At 42.4% G+C, this 23,222-nt stretch overlaps 3 protein-coding genes and 1 non-coding gene across 6 annotated transcripts in view; all 4 read left to right on the top strand.

Annotated features, from left to right (window-relative positions):
• The first annotated feature begins 478 nt into the window (after positions 1-478).
• Positions 479-550, top strand: TRNAP-UGG. Its single transcript has one exon. It is a non-coding gene; the product is annotated as a tRNA-Pro (tRNA).
• A 369-nt stretch (positions 551-919) lies between these two features.
• The window catches only part of RNASE4 (ribonuclease A family member 4), a 29,979-nt gene continuing 7,676 nt past the window's right edge, over positions 920-23,222 (top strand). Inside the window, exon 1 of one of the 2 annotated variants that reach the window (XM_043920234.1) lies at positions 920-1,044. The gene's annotated coding sequence lies outside the window, so the exon portion shown is untranslated. Of the gene's footprint in view, positions 1,105-23,222 lie in introns of both variants that reach the window. The other variant, XM_043920233.1, reaches the window with a different exon arrangement.
• LOC122705035 (angiogenin-1-like) lies at positions 921-22,323 on the top strand. 2 transcript variants are annotated; one of them, XM_043920236.1, is made up of 2 exons: positions 921-1,044; positions 21,713-22,323. In XM_043920236.1, exon 2 carries the CDS (start codon positions 21,731-21,733, stop codon positions 22,172-22,174), a length of 444 nt encoding a protein of 147 aa, XP_043776171.1. In that variant the 5' UTR covers positions 921-1,044; positions 21,713-21,730; the 3' UTR covers positions 22,175-22,323. The 2 variants fall into 2 exon arrangements, with proteins under 2 accessions (XP_043776171.1, XP_043776170.1); XM_043920235.1 differs by having other exon boundaries at positions 976-1,104.
• On the top strand, positions 8,066-17,173 carry LOC122705036 (angiogenin-2). The gene is made up of 3 exons (XM_043920237.1): positions 8,066-8,186; positions 10,053-10,231; positions 16,564-17,173. Exon 3 carries the CDS (start codon positions 16,582-16,584, stop codon positions 17,023-17,025), a length of 444 nt encoding a protein of 147 aa, XP_043776172.1. The 5' UTR covers positions 8,066-8,186; positions 10,053-10,231; positions 16,564-16,581; the 3' UTR covers positions 17,026-17,173.

Below are 23,222 nucleotides of genomic sequence, written 5' to 3' on the forward strand. Positions count from 1 at the left end.
AGAATACTGGCTACCCGTATTTTGATGCCCGTCATTCCTGCCCCTAGGATTTTACACTCTCGCGAAGTAGTAGCAGCCGGACAGATACACATCCTGGGCATCTGTCCTGGTGTTTAAGACCCTAGAGTCTTGCAATCGACCCCAGCTCGGGCCCTCAGGCTGCAACTCGGTTCTCTGCAGGTTCCCTCCTGTCTGGAACTCAAAGAGACTCCTCAGGGAGGGACTTATTGGAGCTCAGACACGGGGACTGACGTCTTGAAAAGCTGCCTCTCCTCACCCCATCTGGCGTCTGGAGGGGTCCAGGACGCGGATGGAGAATAAGTGAGGTCAGAGTCAGACGTGATACTTCATAAAGAACAGCTAATCAAAATCAAAGGTAAACGTCTATACAGAAAATAAAAGTTCAGAGTAACCACACGGCCAGTTGCTGACGGAGAAGTAAGATTCAGAGACAGTCTCTGCGTGCCACTTTTGCCGTGGCTCGTTGGTCTAGGGGTATGATTCTCGCTTTGGGTGCGAGAGGTCCCGGGTTCAAATCCCGGACGAGCCCAATTCCTTTTTCTTCTTTCTACCCCACCTTTGCTAATAGCTGAAAAAAGCTCTGTTCTGTGCAAATTTCCCGGCGTTCCGAACTGTTTTACAAAAGATGTACACTGATCGAACTTAAGGTAGCTGGAGCTGGTTATGTGTGCGGGCCAAACTGCCTGGCTTACTGGACTCTCGCCAGCAGACGCCTGGGAGAGGCAGCCTTATTCCCTGGAGTAAGGGTCCTGCAGTCTGCCGGCCCCCTCAGGCCACGTCCTCTTGGCCAGTAAGGCTCGGACCTCCAAGCTCAGTCTCAGCCCAGGCAGAAACCCTCCTGTTCCGCCTAGAACGGGGGTTGCTCTGACGCCTGCTTTGGAGGCGGGTCCTGACGGGAAGCGCCTCCTAGGAGAAGTGGGGCGCCGTCCCAACTACAAAAAGCCTCGCACCCCGACCCTTCTCCACCTCTCTGCATCTTTGCACTTCTCCCGACTCGACGTCGTCGTTACAAGGAAGAAGCGGGTGAGAAAATCTTCTTTTCCACCGTCTTGCTCATTTCTGCAGACTTGTTCCGAGGCCGAGGTAGGTTCACACTCCCGCTCCTTCATCTCCCCCTCTACTCCTCCTTTTTTTGGTAGCTTTATCTGGGAGTTTGGGCGAGGCAGTCCCTTTTCAGCAGAGACAGTATGGAGTTCTGCGGGGAGGCGTTTGCGGGACTAGACTGGAGGGGCTGAGGAGTGGAAAGCAAGGTAAAAGTTCCGTTCTTCTCCAGTTAGGGATCCCACATTCTTGTGCACAGTCTCTCCATCGTGTCCCACTCTGCGACCCCATGGACTGTGACCCACCCCGCTCCTCTGACCATGGGGATTCTCCAGCCAAGAATACTAGAGTTGGGTTGCCATGCCCTCCTCTAGCCCACATTCCTACTCCGCTGCTTTTTTTCTGCAGCTGAGTAGAGCTGCCAGCATGAAATGCCTGTTGTCTAGAACATAGGCTCTAAGCGTGACCGCAGAATTGGTGAACGGAAGGGAAATCCGAGGAAGGCTACACTTCCTCAGGAAAACAGGATGATCGCCAGATTTATGAACCATAACTTGTCAAGTTTTTGCAACCATAACTGACATTTGGGAACTCATGTTTTCCTTTTCTCCTCTGTCTTCTCCCCCTTAACCCACCTTCAGCCTGAGTTGTGAAATTCTTTGAGATACTTCACCAACAACCTCCTCTCTAAGCTTTCTTAGTGGAACCTTGGGATCCTCAACTTTCTTACTCTGTGACAGCACATCAAATGATAACGACACAGGCTTATTTAGGAAGGACAGTAAAAGCGATTTTCAACAGTGTTTGGGGGCCTGGGGAAATCTCAAGTGAGCTATAGGGGAGCAGAATTTGCCACCCCAAAATGTCTCTTTGGCATATTATTTTAACTTGGTTGTTTTCTAAAAAACAGCAGACAAGGAGAAAATCCTGAAAACCTGGAAGGAGTTAACTTTTTGTAACAAGAAGCATTTACATTTATAAGGGAAACCTCCATTTGTAAGGATGTCTCCCTTGCTGTACCCAGAAGATGATGACCAAATCTCTACAAACTTGCCAACTGGAGAAGGCAAAGACAAGTTTGCATAACCACCCTCGATTGTTTATTTTGCTTTTCCTGGTAACCTTCCATAGCTGACTCCCCACCCTCAACATCCTCTTTTGAGTCAAATTAGTTTGGCTTGGGAAAATCATTCTAGAAAAAGAGGAATGACTCTGGCTATTGTTTAAAGAGCAGATGTGAGTGTATAAGCAGTCAAAGCTAAGAGGTTTACCCAGTTACTGTTAGAAGCATTTGCCAGCATGATTCATAAATTAGATGACTGAGAAAGTGGACCACAGCAGGCTGGTGAAACCCCTCTTTAGTTTTTATTGAATCTGTATTTGAGCAAACAATCTCTGTAAACAGCTATTCTCAGAACACACTGAAATACCTGGCAAAGAGCCGCTGCTGCTGCTAAGTCGCTGCCATTGTGTCCGACTCTGTGCGACCCCATAGACGGCAGCCCACCAGACTCTCTGTCCCTGGGATTCTCCAGGCAAGAACACTGGAGTGGGTTGCCATTTCCTTCTCCAGTTGGGAAAGAGCAAATGGGCACAGAAGCCAGAGTCTGCTGAAAACTGGATGGTTAATGTTTGTTTTTATTTGAAAATATAGGTAGGCCAGTAGAACTTTGTCCCCCTTCTCCCTCAGTCAATAGTGTTTTCTACTTCCTGGAGGTAGAAGAGTGATCCTTATTTCCATGTCGGTTTCATCCTCCTTTAACCATTGACTTCCGTTACTAAATAAGTTTCACACTTACAGACCTAAAATTTTTTGTTATGAAGGAATTTGTAGACTAATCTCTTCCCTCCATCACCTACTTTTATAATTACCCTTGAGGACAGAACTAAACATATGTACTCTGTATAAAAGGAAAGATATACTAGTACCAAGTCCATAGAAGAACCCATGCTTCCTGTGTCCTTGTGCAGGGAAACTGTTGGCTTGAAGGAGAGAGTGAAAAACATTTCAAAATATAGGGGATGGCTTTAAGTTCAAGCTGTCAGAACACTTTTTAAATATATGAGCATTTTTTTCAATTGGCAATGCAATTGCTTCCCATCTATTGAAGGTAAGGTAAGTGAAGTCACTTAGTCGTGTCCGACTCCATGCGACCCCATGGACTGTAGCCTACCAGGCTCCCCCATCCATGGGATTTTCCAGGCAAGAGTACTGGAGTGGATTGCCATTTCCTTCTCCAGGGGAATCTTGCCAACACAGGGATTGAACTGGGTCTCCTGCATTGCAGGCAGACGCTTTGCCGTCTGAGCCACCATGGTGCTTCCCATCTATTGAAGTTATTGACAAAAAGATATAGCATTCTTTAATCACAGATTATGGGAAGTCCTTCGGTATTCAACAGGAATTAGTTCCAGGACTTGCCAAGGGTCCTAAACCCGATGCTCAAGCCCCTTATATAAAATGACATAGTATTTGTGCTAATATATAATCTGCACGTATCCTCCCTATACTTTAAATGATCTCTAGATTACTCATAATACTTAATACAATGTAAATACTATGTAAACAGTTGCTGGGACACAGTGAACTTAAAATTTTTCTTTTTAGAACTTTCTGGAATTTTTTTTCAAATATTTTCTGTCCATAGTTGGTTGAATCTGAGGATGGGGAACCTATGGATATGGACAGTTAACTGTAGCTTCTCATTGTAGGTATTTTGAGTAAGCATTTCAGTTCAGTTGCTCAGCTGTGTCGGACTCTTTGTGACCCCATGGACTGCAGCACACCAGGCTTCCCTATCCATCACCAACTCCTGGAGCTTACTCAAACTCATGTCCATCATGTCGGTGATGCCATCCAACCATCTCATCCTCTGTCATCCCCTTCTCCTCCTGTTTTCAATCTTTCCCAGATTCAGGTTCTTTTCCAATAAGTCAGCTCTTCCCATCAGGTAGCCAAAGCATTAGAGTTTCAGCTTCAGCATCAGTCCTTCCAAAGCATATTCAGGACTGATTTCCTTTAGGATGGACTGGTTTGATGTCTTTGCAGTCCAAGGGACCCTCAAGAATCTTCTCCAACACTACAGTTGAAAAGCATCAATTCTTTGGCGCTCAACTTTCTTTATAGTCCAACTCTCACATCCATACATGACTACTGGAAAAACCATAGCTTAGACTAGATGGACCTTTGTCGGCAAAGTAATGTCTCTGCTTTTTAATATGCTGTTTAGGTTGGTCATAGCTTTTCTTCCAAGGAGCAAGCATCTTTTAATTTCATGGCTGCAGTTGCCATCTGCAGTGATTTTGGAGCCCAAAAAAATAAAGTCTCTCACTGTTTCCATTGTTTCCCCACCTATTTGCCATGAAGTGGTGGGACTAGATACCATATCTTAGTTTTCTGAATGTTGAGTTTTCAGCCAACTTTTCACTCTCCTCTTTCACTTTCATCAAGAGATTCCTTAGTTCCTCTCCACTTTCTTCTGTTAGGGTGGTATCATCTGGATATCTGAGGTTATTGATATTTCTCCCAGCAATCTTGATTCCAGCTTGTGCTTCATCAAGCCTGGCATTTCACATGATGTACTCTGCATAGAAGTTAAATAAGCAGGGTGACAATATACAGCCTTGACATAGTCTTTTCCTAGTTTGGAACCAGTCTGTTGTTCCATGTCCAGTTCTAACTGTTGCTTCTTGACCCGCAAACACAGTTCTCAGGAGGCAGGTCAGGTGGTCAGGTATTCCAATCTCTTTCAGGATTTTCCACAGTTTATTGTGATCCACACAGTCAAAAGCTTTGGCATAGTCAATAAAGCAGAAGTAGATGTTTTTCTGGAATTCTCTTGCTTTTTGATGATCCAATGAATGTATGTTGGCAGTTTGATCTCTGGTTCCTCTGCCTTTTCCAAATCCAGCTTGAACATCTGGAAGTTCATGGTTCATGTACTGTTGAAGCCTGGCTTGGAGAATTTTGAGCATTACTTTGCTAGCCTGTGAGATGAGTGCAATTGCACTGTAGTTTGAACATTCTTTGGCATTGCCTTTCTTTTCGATTGGAATAAAAACTGACCTTTTCCAGTCCTGTGGCCACTGCTGAGTTTTCCAAATTTGCTGGCATATCGAGTAAGCATTTAGATGCATTTTAATGAGATATTAAAATTTTCTTTTTATTTCAAAATCTTATTTTCTATTTTCATCAACTCATTGTGCCAAGGTGAAAAGAAAAACAATTAGAATAAAAGTAATCACTCATTATTCACCAACTTGCTTTTGGCATTGTCAGTTCTATGGATGGATTGCTGCTGCTACTATGTTGCATCCAACTCTGTGCGACCCTATGGACTGGAGCCTGCAGCCTGCTAGGCTCCTCTGTCCACGGGATTCTCCAGGCAGAATACTGGAGTGGATTGCCATTTCCTTCTCCAGGGGATCTTCCCAACCTGGGGATTGAACTCAGGCCCCTTATGTCTTGCCTGCATTGGCAGATGGATTCTTTACCACTAGCACCACCTGGGAAGCCCAGGGATAGGTTGTGTAATCTCCAAATGTTTGTCAGGTAACATCCAAGAGGAAGAGATAGGACTTGGCTATGTTCAGAGGCTGGAGGCTGCCCGGCAGCACTACTGCATGACTCTAAAATCAGAGGCTGATCTGTTGCTTTTAGGCGATTTACCAGAGAAGGATGGGGTCATGTTGATTAATTTGTCTTGATCCCCTTGGACAGTGGGAGTCGGCTGCTGCTTCCTGGTCCAGGGTTGCTAAGGCACTAAGGCTGTCGCAGGCGCCTGACAGCCTTCTCCCTAACAAGTGACTGGTTGATAACTTTGTTTTAAGATCACATTATTTATATTTATAAACCTGAACTCTCTGATAAAAGATCTTCAGATTGAATCTCAAAGCAAAACCCAGCTTTGTGGTTTGTAATGGTCGATAATTTTTTAAAACTCAGTTCTTCAGTGTGTGTTTAAAGAATGATGTGTGGGTAATTTAAAATAGGTGCTCTTACTATTTACAATAGCTAGAACATGGAAGCAACCTAGATGTGCATCAGCAGATGAATGGATAAGGAAGTTGTGGTACATATACACAATGGAATACTACTCAGCTATAAAAAGGAACAAATTTGAGTCAGTTCTAATGAAGTGTGTGAAACTAGAGCTTATTATACAAAGTGAAGTAAGTCAGAAAGAAAAACACGAATATTGTATATTAACACATATATATGGAATTTAGAAAGACTGTAACAATGATCCTACATACGGGGCAGCAAAAGAGACACAGATGTAAAGAACAGACTGTGGACTCTGTGGGAGAAGGCGAGGGTGGGATGATTTGAGAGAATAGCATTGAAACATGTATAGTACCATGTGTAAAATAGATGACCAGTGCAAGTTCGATGCATGAAGCAGGGCACTCAAAGCCAGTGCTCTGGGACAACCCAGAGGGATGGGGTGTGGAGGGAGGTGGGAGGGGGGTTCAGGCTAGGGGGACACATGTACACCCATGGCTCATTCATGTCGAGGTATGGCAAAAACCATCATACTGTAAAGTAATTGTTCTCCTATTAAAATAAAGTAATTATTAAAAAAAAAATATATAGGTACTCCTCTCAAACAGTGTGTTTGCTCAGAAAAGAAAAGTGAGTGGGCACATTGTTAGATGCCAGGAGAAGCCCCACATCCCACTATTTTTCTTTGCTCTGTTAAAAACCAAAATTCAACTGAGTAAATTTGAAGACCTAATTGGTTTTGATAAATGATTCATGAAAGGGGCAGCATCTCATCTAGTAAATAAGAGAGGTGCTCTGAGAAGTTCAGCAACGGAAGAGTTTTATAGGCAGAAACTAGATGGGTCAAGAAAGTTATTAGCAGGAGGAAAATAAAAAAGGATTGCTTCAGTCAAGGTTTTGTTTGATTTTGGAGTTTCCTCACACACACACAAAAAACTGACTTACATAATACCCACCTCAAACAGTCCTGGTGAGGATTAAATGTAGTCATGTAAATAAATATGAGCCCTTCATAGAATGAAAGGTAACACTGATTGTTATAATTATTATGATGATTTCAAATGCATTTGTTTTACTGATAGGCAGCCTGACTTCAGCTGACACCTAAAATACAGGGAGACTAAAAATGTGGAGGTGGGTGAATGACGAGAGAAGGTTGGTAATTTTTAAGAAGACAACAGTGTCCTAGATCCAACACCAGTGAAGGTGGTTGCTGGGGGTCTGTGAAACAGCTGGCCTCCTGCTGCTACCTGGTATTTGAAACCATAGGATCTGAAAGTGATCCCGGTGCCCTTGAGTCCACTTTCTATGCAGGCAACATAGCCATTTTGTGAGCGGATGCAAGGCAGTGTTGCATTGATGGTGGAGTTAGTCAGTTTTACAGCGGAAGATTGGACACTCACAGTCATTTGTGGACAGGTAAAGATGAAAGGAAAGAGAAGCCCAGGAATATGATAAGGATATTTCTAAACGTTAATAGCTGGGAGGTTGAGGTCAGGTGCAGGGTGCTAACAGCTGTCACATAACCTTCTCTGGAAGTGCTTTCCCGATTCTATAAAACCTACTTAGCACCTGTTCATGAGACCAAATTCTGTGGGTAAAGAGAAAGTACAGTGGAGCTGCATCCTCCTGGGAGACCCCGTCTTCTCTGCAGGCTTCTACAAGGCAGTTCTTGGAGCTGGCCCAAGAAACAACATCTTTGGGATTCAGACCATTGCATGGGAACAGTGAAACCTCAGTCTTGTCTCGGGCAGGGGTAAGAACCAGGGGTGTCAGAAAAAGCCAACTTGGGGACAAAAGGCCACATTTATCAAACTTTGCCTCCTAGAACAAATCTCTAATCCAAAGGTGAGTTAATAGTTGACCAAATCATGCCCAGGGAAGAGGAGAACGACTCTCATTGTTTGTTCAAGAGCAATGTCCTTGGTTTGTGTGTTTCTGTCACGGTTGGGAATTTTCAGACCTGGTCTCTCCACCCTGTTCATCAGATCACTGTGTGATCAGAACCAGGAGGGACCTCCAGATTCACTTGGCTGGAACCCATCTCCAGGAACAAATAGCTGAACCCCTCTGCAGTTGGAGGGAAACTTCCAGATTTTTGTAAGATTCTTCCATCTGGGTAATCCATTGTTTTATTTATTTGTCTGTTTGTTTTTTGTTTATATGCTATAGCCATCCATCCATTTTAATGAAACTATTTTCCCCTATTTTAAAACCTCTGGGCCCAAGCTCATGAATTCAGAAGAAAATGAATTAGGTTCCAAAGTTTAAAATGAAAACAGATTTCTTTGGTGGATATCCTTTATGTAGATAAAGGCAAATTAGTGCCCCTGGGAGCAAGTAGAGGGTTAGAACAGATTTCTAAATTGTAGTAAAATCCCCAAAGCCTGGGGAAAGCTGTTTGCTGAAGGGTATCTGGAGCCCCACCTCACCCCCACCTCCCCAGTATAGGTTTTGTATGACACTGAACAAGAAAAGAAACAGAAAGTATATTTTTAGCTCTTAGTTTTCCTTTTCTTAAATATCTATTTATTTATTTGCCTGCACCAGGTGTTAATTGTGGCACAGGGATCTTCAATCCTTGTTGCAGCATACAGGATCTTTAGTTGTGGTGCTGGCACTCTTAGTTGTGGCGGGAGGGATCTAGTTCCCTGACCTGGGATCAAGCCCTGGCCCCATGCATGGGAGTGTAGAGCTTTGGCCACTGCATCACCAGGGAAGTCCAATCTCTGTTTACTTGTAAACCTCCCGGCTAACTTCTTCAAGAAAATTTTGGAGGAGTTCCCTAGCAATCCAAGCAGGACTATGCTATGCTTTCACTGCCAAAGGCATGGGTTCAATTCCTTGTCAGGGAACTAGGATCCCACAAGCTGTGTGGTATAGCAAAAAAGGAAGAAAGAAAGTTTTGGGTGCTCTTTGAAAGCGAAGTGGAACACACCCCAAGATCAAAAGAAGGTGCACTGACCATAATTACTCATCATCAAAGGTTGGGGTAATTCTCTGGTACATGAAGTTTGATGGCTCCCTTGAATACAAAATATTGCCTGTCAGAGAGGACAAGAATGTTAATTTTTATAAAGACCAAGGGATTAGTTTGGGACACAGGATAAAAATCTAAAGAACATTTGAAATAAATTCCACTGCCAAATATGTGCTTGGGTCCAGAAGGATCTGTGTAAATGAGTCTGACTAGCCTTGACCAAATGTGAGGCTCTGCACCATTTGCCTAGGCAGATTCACTTCTGTACTACAAACCTTCTGTCTCTTACTTGTTTTTTCCCAATTCCATTTTACCTCTCATTTCCAGAAGTTTAGAATTGCAAACATGTGAGAATTGAAAACAATGTGTGAAGTGGGGGAGCAGATGTTAGATAGAGGTGGCCATAGTGTGTTTGCTGGGATTTGGTTTCTGGATGTCTCAGGGAGTCAAAATTACAATAAGTCTAAGCAAACTTCAGCTGAGTTGTTACAGGCTGAATTTTGCAAATTTTGTAGATCAGAAATAAAGATATTCCTTTACCTCCCCAGACTGGAACATGAAGGCCTTCAACCTCCCAACAAACAAATACCTTTTTAGGGTGCCAAGCCCTGAGGTAGGCTCAACGCCTTAACTAGAGGTGAAGAGGGCTGGGCTTACACCCTGATCCTTAAAGGATGATACATACCAGTGAGACTGGGCTCACATCATCCTATCATCTCTTTCTTTCAGCTGGTGGCTGTGCCACCAACTAAATCCATATAAACTTATCTTTACAATTCCATGGTCACTGGACATTTGCTATGAAACTAGAAAGGTTCCCTGATGCTTTAATGAGAACCATGGAATTTCAAACTTTTACAGTGAGCAACTCTCATTTTATAGATAAGCAAATTTAGGTTTGGAGAGGAAAATGAAAACAGTCATTAAAAATATATATATTGTGGGTCTGCTGTGAGGCATGTAGTATGATTCAAGGTGAATAATATGCTCTCTGTCCTGTTGTAGATTATGTGCTAGTAGGAAACACTTATCCTGGAGGAGGGCATGGCAACCTACTCCAGTATTCTTTCCGGAATAATGCTGCGGACAGAAGATCCTGGTGGGCTGCAGTCCATACGGTCACAGAGAGTTGGTAACCACTGAGTGACTGAGTGGGGATGCAAGAAACATTTATAAGTAAATAGGTAATTGTTTGCTTAAGATCCCATGAATAACGGTTTGGGAATGGCAAGCATGAAACCTGATAACAACTAAATCTTTATTTGTGATATCCTGAGCTTTGTGACTTTTGCTTTGACACTCGTATCTAGTGAGGTGTCCTTGGTCTTAATATCTAAGGCATAGAGTGTTTGGACAGAGACTGTGGCCAGGCCTGCCAGCTCACACCCTCTTCTGTGATCCGCAGTATCCCCTGTACAATACTGACTCCTAGAAGGACCCACCATTTCCTCCAAGCGAGGGAGACAACATTCCTATCCACCACTGCCACCTAATGACTCTTTTGGGTACGACCAGCTCAGGTTCTGCTAGATTTTTGAACTCTGGGATTCTGGCCTCTGTTCACAGTGTGACCATTAAGGATACTTCCACCCTTGACAGCCTGCCATTCTACAACTGCTTTTGACGTTAAAAGGCGATATTTGTCCATTGCAGAGCAGGGGACTTAACTGATTACAATTCAAGAAAAGTGTCTTCCAAAAAAGTAGAAAAAGAAAACACAAATCCATGGCTGATTCATGTCAATGTATGGCAAAAACCACTACAATATTGTAAAGCAATTAGCCTCCAACTAATAAAAATTTTAAAAAAAGAAAAAGAAAACACACCCAGGAGACTGAAAGCACCATGTAAAGAGCTTGGCGCGTGGGGAGCGTGGCAGCCCAGCGGCTATGCTGGAGCAGTGGCCCTGTAGGACGGCTTGTTATTCTTTTAGGCGTGACTCACCTAGTCATCTACCACTTTCTTGCTAACCTCCCCAAAATACTTTTGCTGATTCTATTACAAATGATACTCTTACGTGCCTAATGGAAACCATTTCAGTGACTATTTCTTTCTTTCAGTGTTGAGGAATGACCAAAGAATCTTAGGGTACAATTTGGTAATTCTTTGGTAGTATACCAAATTTGTCTATAGATAAGATAAAACAGATAAGGTAGATCAATGCCAGATGCTGGTTAGAAAGAGAGATCATTTCGTTCAACCTGTCACATGCCTCCCTATGTAACCAGCGGAACCCTGAATCCTTTTGTCTTTCTAGAGTCACAGTTGTGCTCCCAGGACTGTTTAGCATCACTACAGGCTTAGTGTTACAATTGGTGGTCTCTTTAAGGGCTATGAAAATATTTAACATGAAAATATGTTTATTGATTTACACATAAGAAAAGCACAATATAAAAATAATTTAATATCTATGACTCTATACTGTTTGTTTTTAAATTTAGAATTCATAAAGATTATAGTACAGTTAAAAATAAATTGAAGGTCAAATCTTTGTCCCATTTAAAAATTTCTCAGCATCTGTGATAATTGCCAAGAAATCATCAGTTCAGTTCAGTTCAGTTGCTCAGTCGTGTCTGACTCTCTGCGACCCCATGAATCACAGCTCACCAGGCCTCCCTGTCCATCACCAACTCCCGGAGTTTACTCAAACTCATGCCCATCGAGTCGGTGATGCCATCCAGCCATTTCATCCTCTGTCGTCCCCTTCTCCTCCTGCCCCCAATCCCTCCCAGCATCAGGGTCTTTTCATATGAGTCAGTTCTTTGCAGCAGGTGGCCAAAGTATTGGAGTTTCAGCTTCAACATCAGTCCTTCCAATGAATACCTAGGACTTATCTCCTTCAGGATGGACTGGTTGGATCTCCTTGCAGTCCAAGGGACTCTCAAGAGTCTTCTCCAACACCACAGTTCAAAAGCATCAATTTTTCAGTGCTCAGCTTTCTTCATAGTCCAACTCTCACATCCACACATGACCACTGGAAAAACCATAGCCTTGACTAGACGGACCTTTGTTGGCAAAGTAATGTCTATGCTTTTTAATATGCTGTCTAGTTTGGTCATAACTTTCCTTCCAAGGAGTAAACGTCTTTTAATTTCATGGCTGCAATCACCATCTGCAGTGATTTTGGAATCCAAAAAAATAAAGTCTGACACTGTTTCTCTACTGTTTCCCCATCTATTTGCCATGAAGTGATCGCACGGACCACGGTCTTGTCTAACTCAATGAAACTGAGCCATGCCATGTGGGGCCACCCAAGACGGTTGGGTCATGGTGGAGAGGTCTGACAGAATGTGGTCCACTGGAGAAGGGAATGGAAAACCACTTCAGTATTCTTGCCTTGAGAACCCCATGAACAGTATGAAAAGGCAAAGTGATAGGATACTGAAAGAGGAACTCCCCAGGTCGGTAGGTGCCCAATATGCTACTGGAGATCAGTGGAGAAATAACTCCAGAAAGAATGAAGGGATGGAGCCGAAGCAGAAACAATACCCAGTTGTGGATGTGACTGGTGACAGAAGCAAGGTCCGATGCTGTAAAGAGCAATATTGCATAGGAACCTGGAATGTTAGGTCCATGAATCAAGACAAATTGGAAGTAGTCAAACAGGAGATGGCAAGAGTGAACATCGACATTCTAGGAATCAGCGAACTAAAATGGACTGGAATGGGTGAATTTAGCTCAGATGACCATTATATCTACTACTGTGGGCAGGAATCCCTTAGAAGAGATGGAGTAGCCATTATGGTCAACAAAAGAGTCCAAAATGCAGTACTTGGATGCAATCTCAAAATGACAGAATGATCTCTGTTTGTTTCCAAGGCAAACCATTCAATATCATGGTAATCCAAACCTATGCCGCAACCAGTAATGCTGAAGAAGCTGAAGTTGAACAGTTCTATGAAGACCTACAAGACCTTTTAGAACTAACACCCCAAAAAGATGTCCTTTTCATTATAGGGGACTGGAATGCAAAAGTAGGAAGTCAAGAAACACCTGGAGTAACAGACAAATGTAGCCTTGGAGTACAGAATGAAGCAGGGCAAAGACTAATAGAGTTTTGCCAAGAGAACGCACTGGTCATAGCAAACACCCTCTTCCAACAACACAAGAGAAGACTCTACACATGGACATCACCAGATGGTCAATACCGAAATCAGACTGATTATATTCTTTGCAGCCAAAGATGGAGAAGCTCTATACAGTCAGCAAAAACAAGACCAGGATCTGACTGTGGCTCAGATCATGAACTCCTAATTGCCATATTCAGACCTAAATTGAAGAAAGTAGGGAAAACCACTAGACCATTCAGGTATGACCTAAATCAAATCCCTTATGACTATACAGTGGAAGTAAGAAATAGATTTAAGGGACTAGATCTGATAGAGTGCTTGATGAACTATGGATGGAGGTTCGTGACATTGTACAGGAGACAGGGATCAAGACCATTCCCATGGAAAAGAAATGCAAAAAGGCAAAATGGTTGTCTGAGGAGGCCTTACAAATAGCTGTGAAATGAAGAGAAGCGAAAAGCAAAGGAGAAAGGGAAAGATATTCCCATTTGGTTGCAGAGTTCCAAAGAATAGCAAGGAGAGATAAGAAAGCCTTCCTCAGCAATCAATGGAAAGAAATAGAGGAAAACAACAGAATGGGAAAGACTAGAAATCTCTTCAAGAAAATTAGAGTTACCAAGGGAACATTGGTATGGACCTAACAGAAGCAGAAGATATTAAGAAGAGGTGGAAAGAATACACAGAAGAACTGTACAAAAAAGATCTTCATGACCCAGATAATCACGATGGTGTGATCACTCACCTAGAGCCAGACATCCTGGAATGTGAAGTCAAGTGGGCCTTAGAAAGCATCACTAAGAACAAAGCTAGTGGAGGTGATGGAATTCCAGTTTAGCTATTTCAAATTCTAAAAGATGATGCTGTGAAAGTGCTGCATGCAATATGCCAGCAAATTTGGAAAGCTCAGCAGTGACCACAGGACTGGAAAAGGTCAGTTTTCATTCCAATCCCAAAGAATGCTCAAACTACCACACAATTGCACTCATCTCACACGCTAGTAAAGTAATGCTCAAAATTCTACAAGCCAGGCTTCAGCAATATGTGAACAGTGAACTTCCAGACGTTCAAGCTGGTTTTAGAAAAGGCAGAGGAACCAGAGATCAAATTGCCAACATCCACTGGATCATCAAAAAAGCAAGAGAGTTCCAGAAAAACATCTATTTCTGCTTTATTGACTATGTCAAAGCCTTTGACTGTGTGGCTCACAATAAACTGTGGAAAATTCTTCAAGAAATGGGAATACCAGACCACCTGACCTGCCTCTTGAGAAATCTATATGCAGGTCAGGAAGCAACAGTTAGAACTGGACATGGACCAACAGACTTGTGTCAAAATGGAAAAGGAGTACGCCAAGGCTATGTATTGTCACCCTGCTTATTTAACTTATATGCAGAGTACATCATGAGAAACACTGGGCTGGAAGAAGCACAAGCTGGAATCAAGATTGCTGGGAGAAATATCAATAACTGCAGATATGCAGATGATACCACCCTTATGGCAGAAAGTGAAGAGGAACTAAAAAGCCTCTTGATGAAGAAAGTGATAGAGGAGAGTAAAAATGTTGGTGTAAAGCTCAGCATTCAGAAAACTAAGATCATGGCATCTGGTCCCATCTCTTCATGGCAAGAAATCATAGCCAATTATAAAACGAATGAGTTACTCATAGGAAAACAATTTGAAAAACAAAAGTTATAAAAATCAGTTTCTAATTTACTGTGGAAAGGTATTTTTATTGTTGGATGTGAGGGCATTCACATCTATTTTGTGAGATGTGGAGTAGAACCATGGTGGTTTACAAAAATTTGTCACAGTTTTTCCCAAAGAACTGAAGGTATAGCAGAGACTACCTGCTACAAACAACAAATACCTTTCAGTTCTCAAGTTTCAGAAGACATAAAACCTTAGTGACTTTAAGATATTTGTTATCTATTTTATTATATTCTATGCCTATTTAATTCTATTTTAAAATGTCTGTCATTGAGTTAAACTGTGTCCCAGGAAGAAACATAGTATTTGCTCTCTGGATGTGTTGAGTGTCTGTGACACACCATTCCTAAAATGTTTGAGTTTTACAGTTTGAGTTGACTGCTCTTGAGAGATGATAGAAGCTTTCTTCTTTTGAAGAAGATATTAAAAATCAATAAGAAAATTATAACACCTTTGATTTGATGAAAAGATCTAAGGTGTTTTGTTTGCTTGTTTTACCACATGGTAATGCCATTTGCCTATTGTGTATCAGTGTAGGTATGTATTCAGGGAAACTGAAAAATATCCTCTGAGGATCATCCTATTTGTTCCCAGTGAAAGAAGCTCCTAAGAATAAGCTTGAGTTCCTCTTCCTCCAGCCCTCTGTAAGAGCTAGAGGATGAAGCAAGTGTCTTTTAAGTTCATGGCTGCAGTCACCATCTGCAGTGATTTTGGAGTTCAAGAAAATTAAAATCTGTCACTTACTTCCACGTTTTACCCTTCTCTTTGCCATAAAGTGATGAGACCAGATGCCATGATCCTAGTCGTTTTAACATTGAGTTTTAAGCTAGCTTTTTCAGGCTCAATAAGAAGCTCTTTAGTTCCTCTTCACTTTCTGTCATTAGAGTGTTATGATCTCTGGTTCATCTGCTTCTTTGAAACCCAGCTTGTACATCTGGAAGTTCTAGGATCACATATTGCTGAAGCCTAGCTTGAAAGATTTTGAGCATAACTTGCTAGAATGTGAAATGAGCACAACTGTATGGTAGTTTATATAACAATTCCACCTTTGGCCATGAACCACCTATTTCTTGGGGAATTAGGTCTGCTTCCCTTCACCTCAGCACCTCAGGGTGTAACTGCTGTCCTCACAGTCAACTGATGGATTGACTTGAGTGCCTGGGATCTGTCTTCAACAATCCTCTGGTCGCCCCTTCCCTGGGATTCAAGGTTCCATAGAAGTCCCTCTTCTTCATAGCTTTCAGCATCTATCTTACTGTCTCATCTCAGTAGCCTGGTGCTCCCATCTCTTCCCCATGGGTGCCACATCCCGTATCACGGAGGCACTTGGTATGTCTTAATGGCCTTTATCTTCCAGGACCTAGCATGGTGCCTGGTACCCAGTAGGGACTTGTATAGAGTTTGTTATTAAATTAGCTAATAACTGAATTAAAGAGTGTGAATGGATTTTGTAATGTTACAACTGATAGAAAGGTACATTTTCAGTGATCCTCAGGGATAGGAAAGATCAGCTGAGGCTGGAGTTGTGTTCAGGAGACTTTTAAATTGATTTTTCAAAGGAATCAATAGACAAAACAGATGAAACTTTTCCTTTTCGAGAAAAGGAAAAGAACATCACTAAGTAGTGATGAAGGATACCTGACTCATGATACCTTGTCAGAGAGAAAAGTCCTTGCCCTTTTAGCCTAATTTGGCAATGCTGTTCTGTGCCCTACTTAATCTCCTTTTGCCCTTTGCAGGAGCCTTTGTTGGAAGACATGGTCATGGTATTGAGCCCCCTGTTTTTGGTTTTCATGCTGGATCTGGGCCTGACCCCACAAACCCTGGCTCAAAATGATGGGTACATGGGATTTTTAAGGAAGCACTATGATCCTAGCCCAGCAGGCCGCAATGATAGATACTGTAACACCATGATGGAGAGACGAAACATGACTAGACCCTGCAAAGACACCAACACCTTTGTTCATGGCAACAGTGATGACATCAGGGCCATCTGTGATGATAGGAATGGAGAACCTTACAGAGACGGTCTTAGAAGAAGCAGGTCTCCCTTCCAGGTCACGACCTGCAAGCATAAAGGAGGGTCCACCCGGCCTCCATGCCGGTACAGAGCCTTCAAAGCAAACAGAATCATTGTTATTCGCTGTCGAGGTGGCTTTCCTGTCCACCTTGAGGAGAACTTTATCCCTCCAAGACCGTAGTCCAGAGCTGGCTCTGCTCTTCCTTCCTTGCATTTCCCCCTTGCATTATGGCAACATGCATTGCTAAGAATCCAGAACATGAGCTGCTGATCTTTTCTTTTATGCTTTACAAGATGCTTCATAAATAAAAAGTCTCTGAAATCAGCAAGAATCAGTCTTCTCACTGATCCTTGGTCTATTGATCTTCCCCCAATTTTCTCTATTCAGCTTCCCCCTGAGAGGGTTGGATGGGAGAGCAATGTCTTTTTCCTTATCAGTCATTTCCATCTCAGGTAACAGGGGGCAAACTTTTCCTTTCTGTGAAGGTTGGGATGTTAAATTTATCTTTCAGCGATTGCTGGAAAACTTTTTCAAAAAAATAGAGAAAACACATCCAGCAGACTGAAAAGTGCAATGTAAGGTTAAATCAAATCCCTTATGATTATGCAATAGAAGTGACAAATAGATTCAAAGGATTACATCTGGTAGACAGAGGATTACATCTGGTAGACAGAGTGTCTGAAGAACTATGAACAGAGGAAACTTAAATCCCTTATGATTATACAGTGGAAGTGACAAATAGATTCAAAGGATTAGATCTGGTAGACAGAGTGCCTGAAGAACTATGGACAGAGATTCATAACATTTCACAGGAAGTAATGACCAAAACCATCCCAAAGAAAAAGAAATGCAAGAAGGCAAAATGGTTGTCTGAGGAGGTCTTACAAATTGCTGGGAAAAGAAGAGAAGCGAAAGGCAAAGGAGAAAAGGAAAGAGATGCCCATCTGAATGCAGAGTTCCAAAGAATAGCAAGGAAAGATAAGAAATTGTTCATTTTCTGAGTGAACAATGCAAAGGAGTAGAGGAAAACAATAGAATGGAAAAGACTAGAGATCTCTTCAAGAAAATTAGAGATACCAAGGGAGCATTTCATGCAAAGACGGGCGCAATAAAGGACAGAAATGGTGTGGACCTAACAGAAGCGGAAGAGATTAATAAGAGGTGGCAAGAATATACAGAAGAACTATACAAAAAAGGGCTTCATGACCCAGATAACCACGATGGAGTGAGCACTCACCTAGAGCCAAACATCCTGGAATGTGAAGTCAAGTGGGCCTTAGGAAGCATCACTATGAACAAAGCTAGTGGATGTGATGGAATTCCAGCTGAGCTACTTCAAATCCTAAAAGATGACATTGTTAAAGTACTGCACTCATTATGCCAGCAAATTTGGAAAACTCAGCAGTGGCCACAGGACAGGAAAATGTCAGTTTTCATTCCAATCTCAAAGAAGGGCAGTTCCAGAGAATGTTCAAACTACTGTACAATTGGGCTCATTTCACATGCCAGCAAGGTAATGATCAGAATCTTTCAAGCTAGCCTTCAACAGTACATGAATTGAGGACTTCCAGATGCACAAGCTGGATTTAGAAAAGGCAGAGAAACCAGAGATCAAATTGTCAGCATCCATTGGATCATAGAAAAAGCAAGGAAATCCCAGAAAAACATCTACTTTTGCTTCATTGACTACACTAAAGCCTTTGACTGTGTGGATCTCAACAAACTGGAAAATTCTTAAAGAGATGGGAATACCAGACCACCTTACCTGCCTCCTGAGAAACCTGTATGCAGGTCAAGAAGCAACAGTCAGAAACAGACGTGGAACAATGGACTGGTTCAAAATCGGGAAAGGAGTATGTCAAGGCTGTATATTGACACTCTGCTTATTTAACTTATATGCAGAGTGCATCATGTGACTTGCTGGGCTGCAGGAAGCACAAGCTAAAATCAAGATTGCTGGGAGAAATATCAACAACCTCAGATATGCAGATGATACCACTTTAATGGCAGAAAGCGAAGAGGAACTAAAATATCTCTTGATGAAGGTGAAAAAGGAGTGAAAAAACTGGCTTAAAACTGAACATTCAAAAAACTAAGATCATGGCATCTGGTCCCACCCTTCATGGCAAATAGATGGGGAAAAAATGGAAACAGTGACAGACTTTATTACTTGGGCTCCAAAATCACTGTGCATGGTGACTGCAGCCATAAAATTAAAACACAGTTGCTCCTTAGAAGAAAAGCTATGACAAACCTAGACAGCAGATTAAAAAGCAAAAGATATCACATTGCTGGAAAAGGTCTGTATAGTCAAAGCTATGGTTTTTCCGGCAGTCATGTATGGATGTGAGCTCGGGACCATAAAGAAGGCTGAGCGCTGATGAATTGATGCTTTTGAACTGTGGTGTTGGAGAAGACTCTTGAGAGTCCCTTGGACTACAAGGAGATTGAAGGCAGGAGGAGAAGGAGATAACAGAAGACGAGATAGTTGGATGGCATCACCAACTCAATGGACATGAATTTGAGCAAGCTCCAGGAGATGGTAAAGGACGGGGAAGCCTGGCATGCTGTAGTCCATGGAGTCGCAAAGAGTTGGCGACGACTGAGCGACTGAACAGCAATAAAACAGGCAAGGCAGATCAATGTCAGATGCTGATTAGAAAGCTCACTCTATGACATGCCTTCCCATGTAAGCAGCAGAACCCCGAATCCTTTTGTCTTTCTAGATTCACAGTTGTACTCCCAGGATTGTTTAGCATCACTACAGGTTTAGTGCTACAACTCGTGGCCTCTTTAAGGGCTACAAAAATATTTAATATGAAAATATGTTTATTGACTTACAACAAGAAAAGCACAATATAAAAATTAGTAATTTAATATCCATGACATTACCTGGTGTGCTGTGATTCACGGGGTCGCAAAGAGTCAGACACGACTGAGAGACTGAACTGAACTGAACTGATACCACTTATGTTTAAGTTTAGGATTCATAAAGATTATAGTACATTTAAAAGTAAATTGAAGATAAGATTTTATCCCAGTCTAAGAATTTCTCAGCATGTGTGATGACTGATGAGAAATCATAGCCAATTATAAATTGGATGAGTTACTCATTGGAAAACAATTTGAAAAACCAAGTTATAAAAATCAGTTTCCAATTAACGTTGAAAAGTTCTTTTTATTGTTAGACATGAGGACATTCACATTTATTTGGTAAAAAGTGAAGTAGGACCATGGTGGTTTTTTAAAAAGGCCCTATTCTTTCAATTTTCCTCCAAAGAACTGATGATATAGTCAGAAACTACCTGCTACAAACAATAAGTATCTTGCAATGCTCCAATTCTCAACTTCCAGAAGAAATAAAATCTTAGTGGCTCATAAGAAGCTTGTTTTCTATTTTGTTATAAATCATGTTGGTCTAATTCTATTTTAAATTATCTGTCATTGAGTTAAAATCATATCCCAGCAAGAAGCACAATATTTACTCTCTGGCTGTGCTGAGCACTGTGACACACCATTCCTGGGGTGTGTGAGCTTTACAGTTTTAGTTGAGTGCTCCTGAGTGATGATGGCAGCTCTCTCTTCTTTTGAGGAAGATGTTAAGAAATCAATACAGCAAATTATAAAACCTTTTATTTAATGAAAAGGTCTGAAGTGTTTTGTTGTTTATTTGTTTAACCACATGATAATACCATTTGCCTGTTGTGTAACTGTCCACATAGGCCTTCAGGGAAACTGGAAAATATTCTCTGAGAATAATCCAAACTGTTCCCAGTGCAAGAAGCTGTCAAGAGTAAGCTTGAATTCCTCTTCCTCCAGTTCTCTGTAAGAGCTGACCCCAGACCCACTCCCAAGTACGACACAGATTCTTCCACACTTGTCCCTCTTCTTCCTAAATAGTAATAATTCCACATTTGGCCATGAAACACTTACTTCTTGGGGAATTAGTTCTGCTACTTCTGCTTCCATGCACCTCCTGGTGAAACTGCTCCCCCTGCCCTCCTCACAGTCAACTGATGGATTGACTTGCCCTGGAATCCATCTTCAACAATCCTCTCTGGTCGCCCTTCCCTGGGCTCAAGGTTCCCTGAAAGTCCCTCATCTTCATAGCTCTCAGTGTATATCTTTTTGTTTCCTCTTTGTACATCGGTGCTCTGATGCCTTCCCCGTGGCTGATCCCCCTATGGGTGCTGCACCCTGTATTAGGGAGACACTTGGTATGTCTTAATGGTCTTTATGTTCTAGGACCTAGCATGGTGTTTGGTACCCAGTTAATAAATGAATTAAAGAGTGTGAATGGATTTTTTAATGGTACCACTGATAGAAATGTAAATTTTCAGTGATCTTCAGGGATAGGAAAGAGTGTTTGCATTTGGAAGTTGTGTTCAGGAAACTTTTAAATTGACTTTCCAAAGAAATCGATTGATGAGACAGATGAGACTACTGAGGAAAGGAAAAGAAAAAGATATACCTAGTGACAGAGGGTACCTGATTCATGGCTACTGCTACGTTGCTTTAGTCGTGTCCGACTCTGTGCGACCCCTTAGACGGCAGCCCACCAGGCTCCCCCGTCCCTGGGACTCTCCAGGCAAGAACACTGGAGTCGGTTGCCATTTCCTTCTCCAATGCATGAAAGTGAAAAGTGAAAGTGAAGTCGCTCAGTCGTGTCCGACTCCTAGCGACCCCATGGACTGCAGCCTACCAGGCTCCTCCGTCTATGGGATTTTCCAGGCAAGAGCACTGGAGTGGATTGCCATTTCCTTCTCCATGATTCATGGCACCCCACCATAAAACAAATCCCTGTCCTTCTAGCCTAGTTTGGCAATGCTGTTCTGTGCCCTACTGCATCTCTTTTTGCCCTTGGCAGGAGCCTTTGTTGGAAGAGATGGTCGTGGTCCTGAGCCCCCTGTTTTTGGTCTTCATGCTGGGTCTGGGTCTGACCCCACTAGCCCTGGATCAAGATGACTACAGATACAGACACTTCCTGACCCAGCACTACGATGCCAAACCAAAGGGCCGGGATGACAAATACTGTAATAACATCATGCAAAATCGAGGCCTGACCAGACCTTGCAAAGACACCAACACCTTTATTCATGGCAACAAGAATGACATCAAGGCCATCTGTGAAGACAGGAATGGAGAGCCTTATGGAGGCAATCTCAGAATAAGCAGGTCTGCATTCCAAGTCACCACCTGCAAGCACAGTGGAGGTTCCTCCCGGCCTCCATGCAAGTACAGAGCCACAAAATCCTCCAGAGTCATTGTTATCGGCTGTGAAAATGGCTGGCCTGTCCACTTTGATGAGTCCTTTATCCCTTCAAGATAGTAGCCCAGAGCTGGCTCTGCTCATCTTTCTTTGCATTTTCCCCTTAGACTGCGGCAACATTCATTGATAAGAATCCAGAAAATGAGCTGCTGATCTTTTCTGCTTCACAATATGCTTCATAAATAAAAAGTCTCTCAAATCAGTAAGAATCAAAGTCTTCCCACTGATTCTTGGTCTATTGATCTTTCTGCATTTTTGCTGTTCATCTGAGAGGGTTGGATGGTAGAACAATGCCTCTTTCCTTATCACTCAGTTCCTTTTCAGGCATTCAGGGTGTGGACTTTACCTTTCTGTGAAGGGATGTGTGTGTGTGTGTTAGTCATCCAGTCATATCCCACTCTTTGGGATCCCGTGAACTATAGCCCACCAGGTTCCTTTGTCCATGGAATTTTCCAGGCAAGAATACTGGAGTGGGTTGCCATTTCCTCCTCCAGGGGATCTTCCCAATCCAGGAATTGAACCCACATCTCTTGTGTCTCCTGCATTGGCAGCAGATTCTTTACACTGCACCACCTGGGAAGCCCCTTGGGACTAAATACCAATAGATTAATTACATTTTCTTTCCCTCTCTCTCACACACACACGCACACACTTGAAATCCTGCATAAATAACAAAACCCATTCAGGGTAGCCACCTCTTCCCTTAAGCAGGAAGAAATTTGATATTGCTTTGAATGGAACACTCCCAGGATATTCTCATGGTTATTTCATAAAAAGATTAAAAAATTGATTACTACATTATTTTCTCTTTAATGTTTTCCTTTATCAACTGATGCCTGGCAACTCTGAGGTCTTAGGGAGGTCATAGAAAAATTCCAAGCTTATCCTTTATTCTTCAATTTGATATAGTTTCAAGAAGGAAATGGCAACCTACTCTGGTACTCTTGCCTGGAAAATCTCATGGACGGAGGAGCCTGGTAGGCTACGGTCCATGGGTTGCAAAGAGTCGGACACAACTGAGCCACTTCACTTCACTTCACTTCAAGTAAATACAAGATTAAGTTAACAGTCTTTGTAAAATATGCTAATTAATCTATGAGTTTGGTGT

This window comes from Cervus elaphus, chromosome 12 (genome assembly GCF_910594005.1).
Source record: "Cervus elaphus chromosome 12, mCerEla1.1, whole genome shotgun sequence".
NCBI classification, from domain to species: domain Eukaryota; kingdom Metazoa; phylum Chordata; class Mammalia; order Artiodactyla; family Cervidae; genus Cervus; species Cervus elaphus.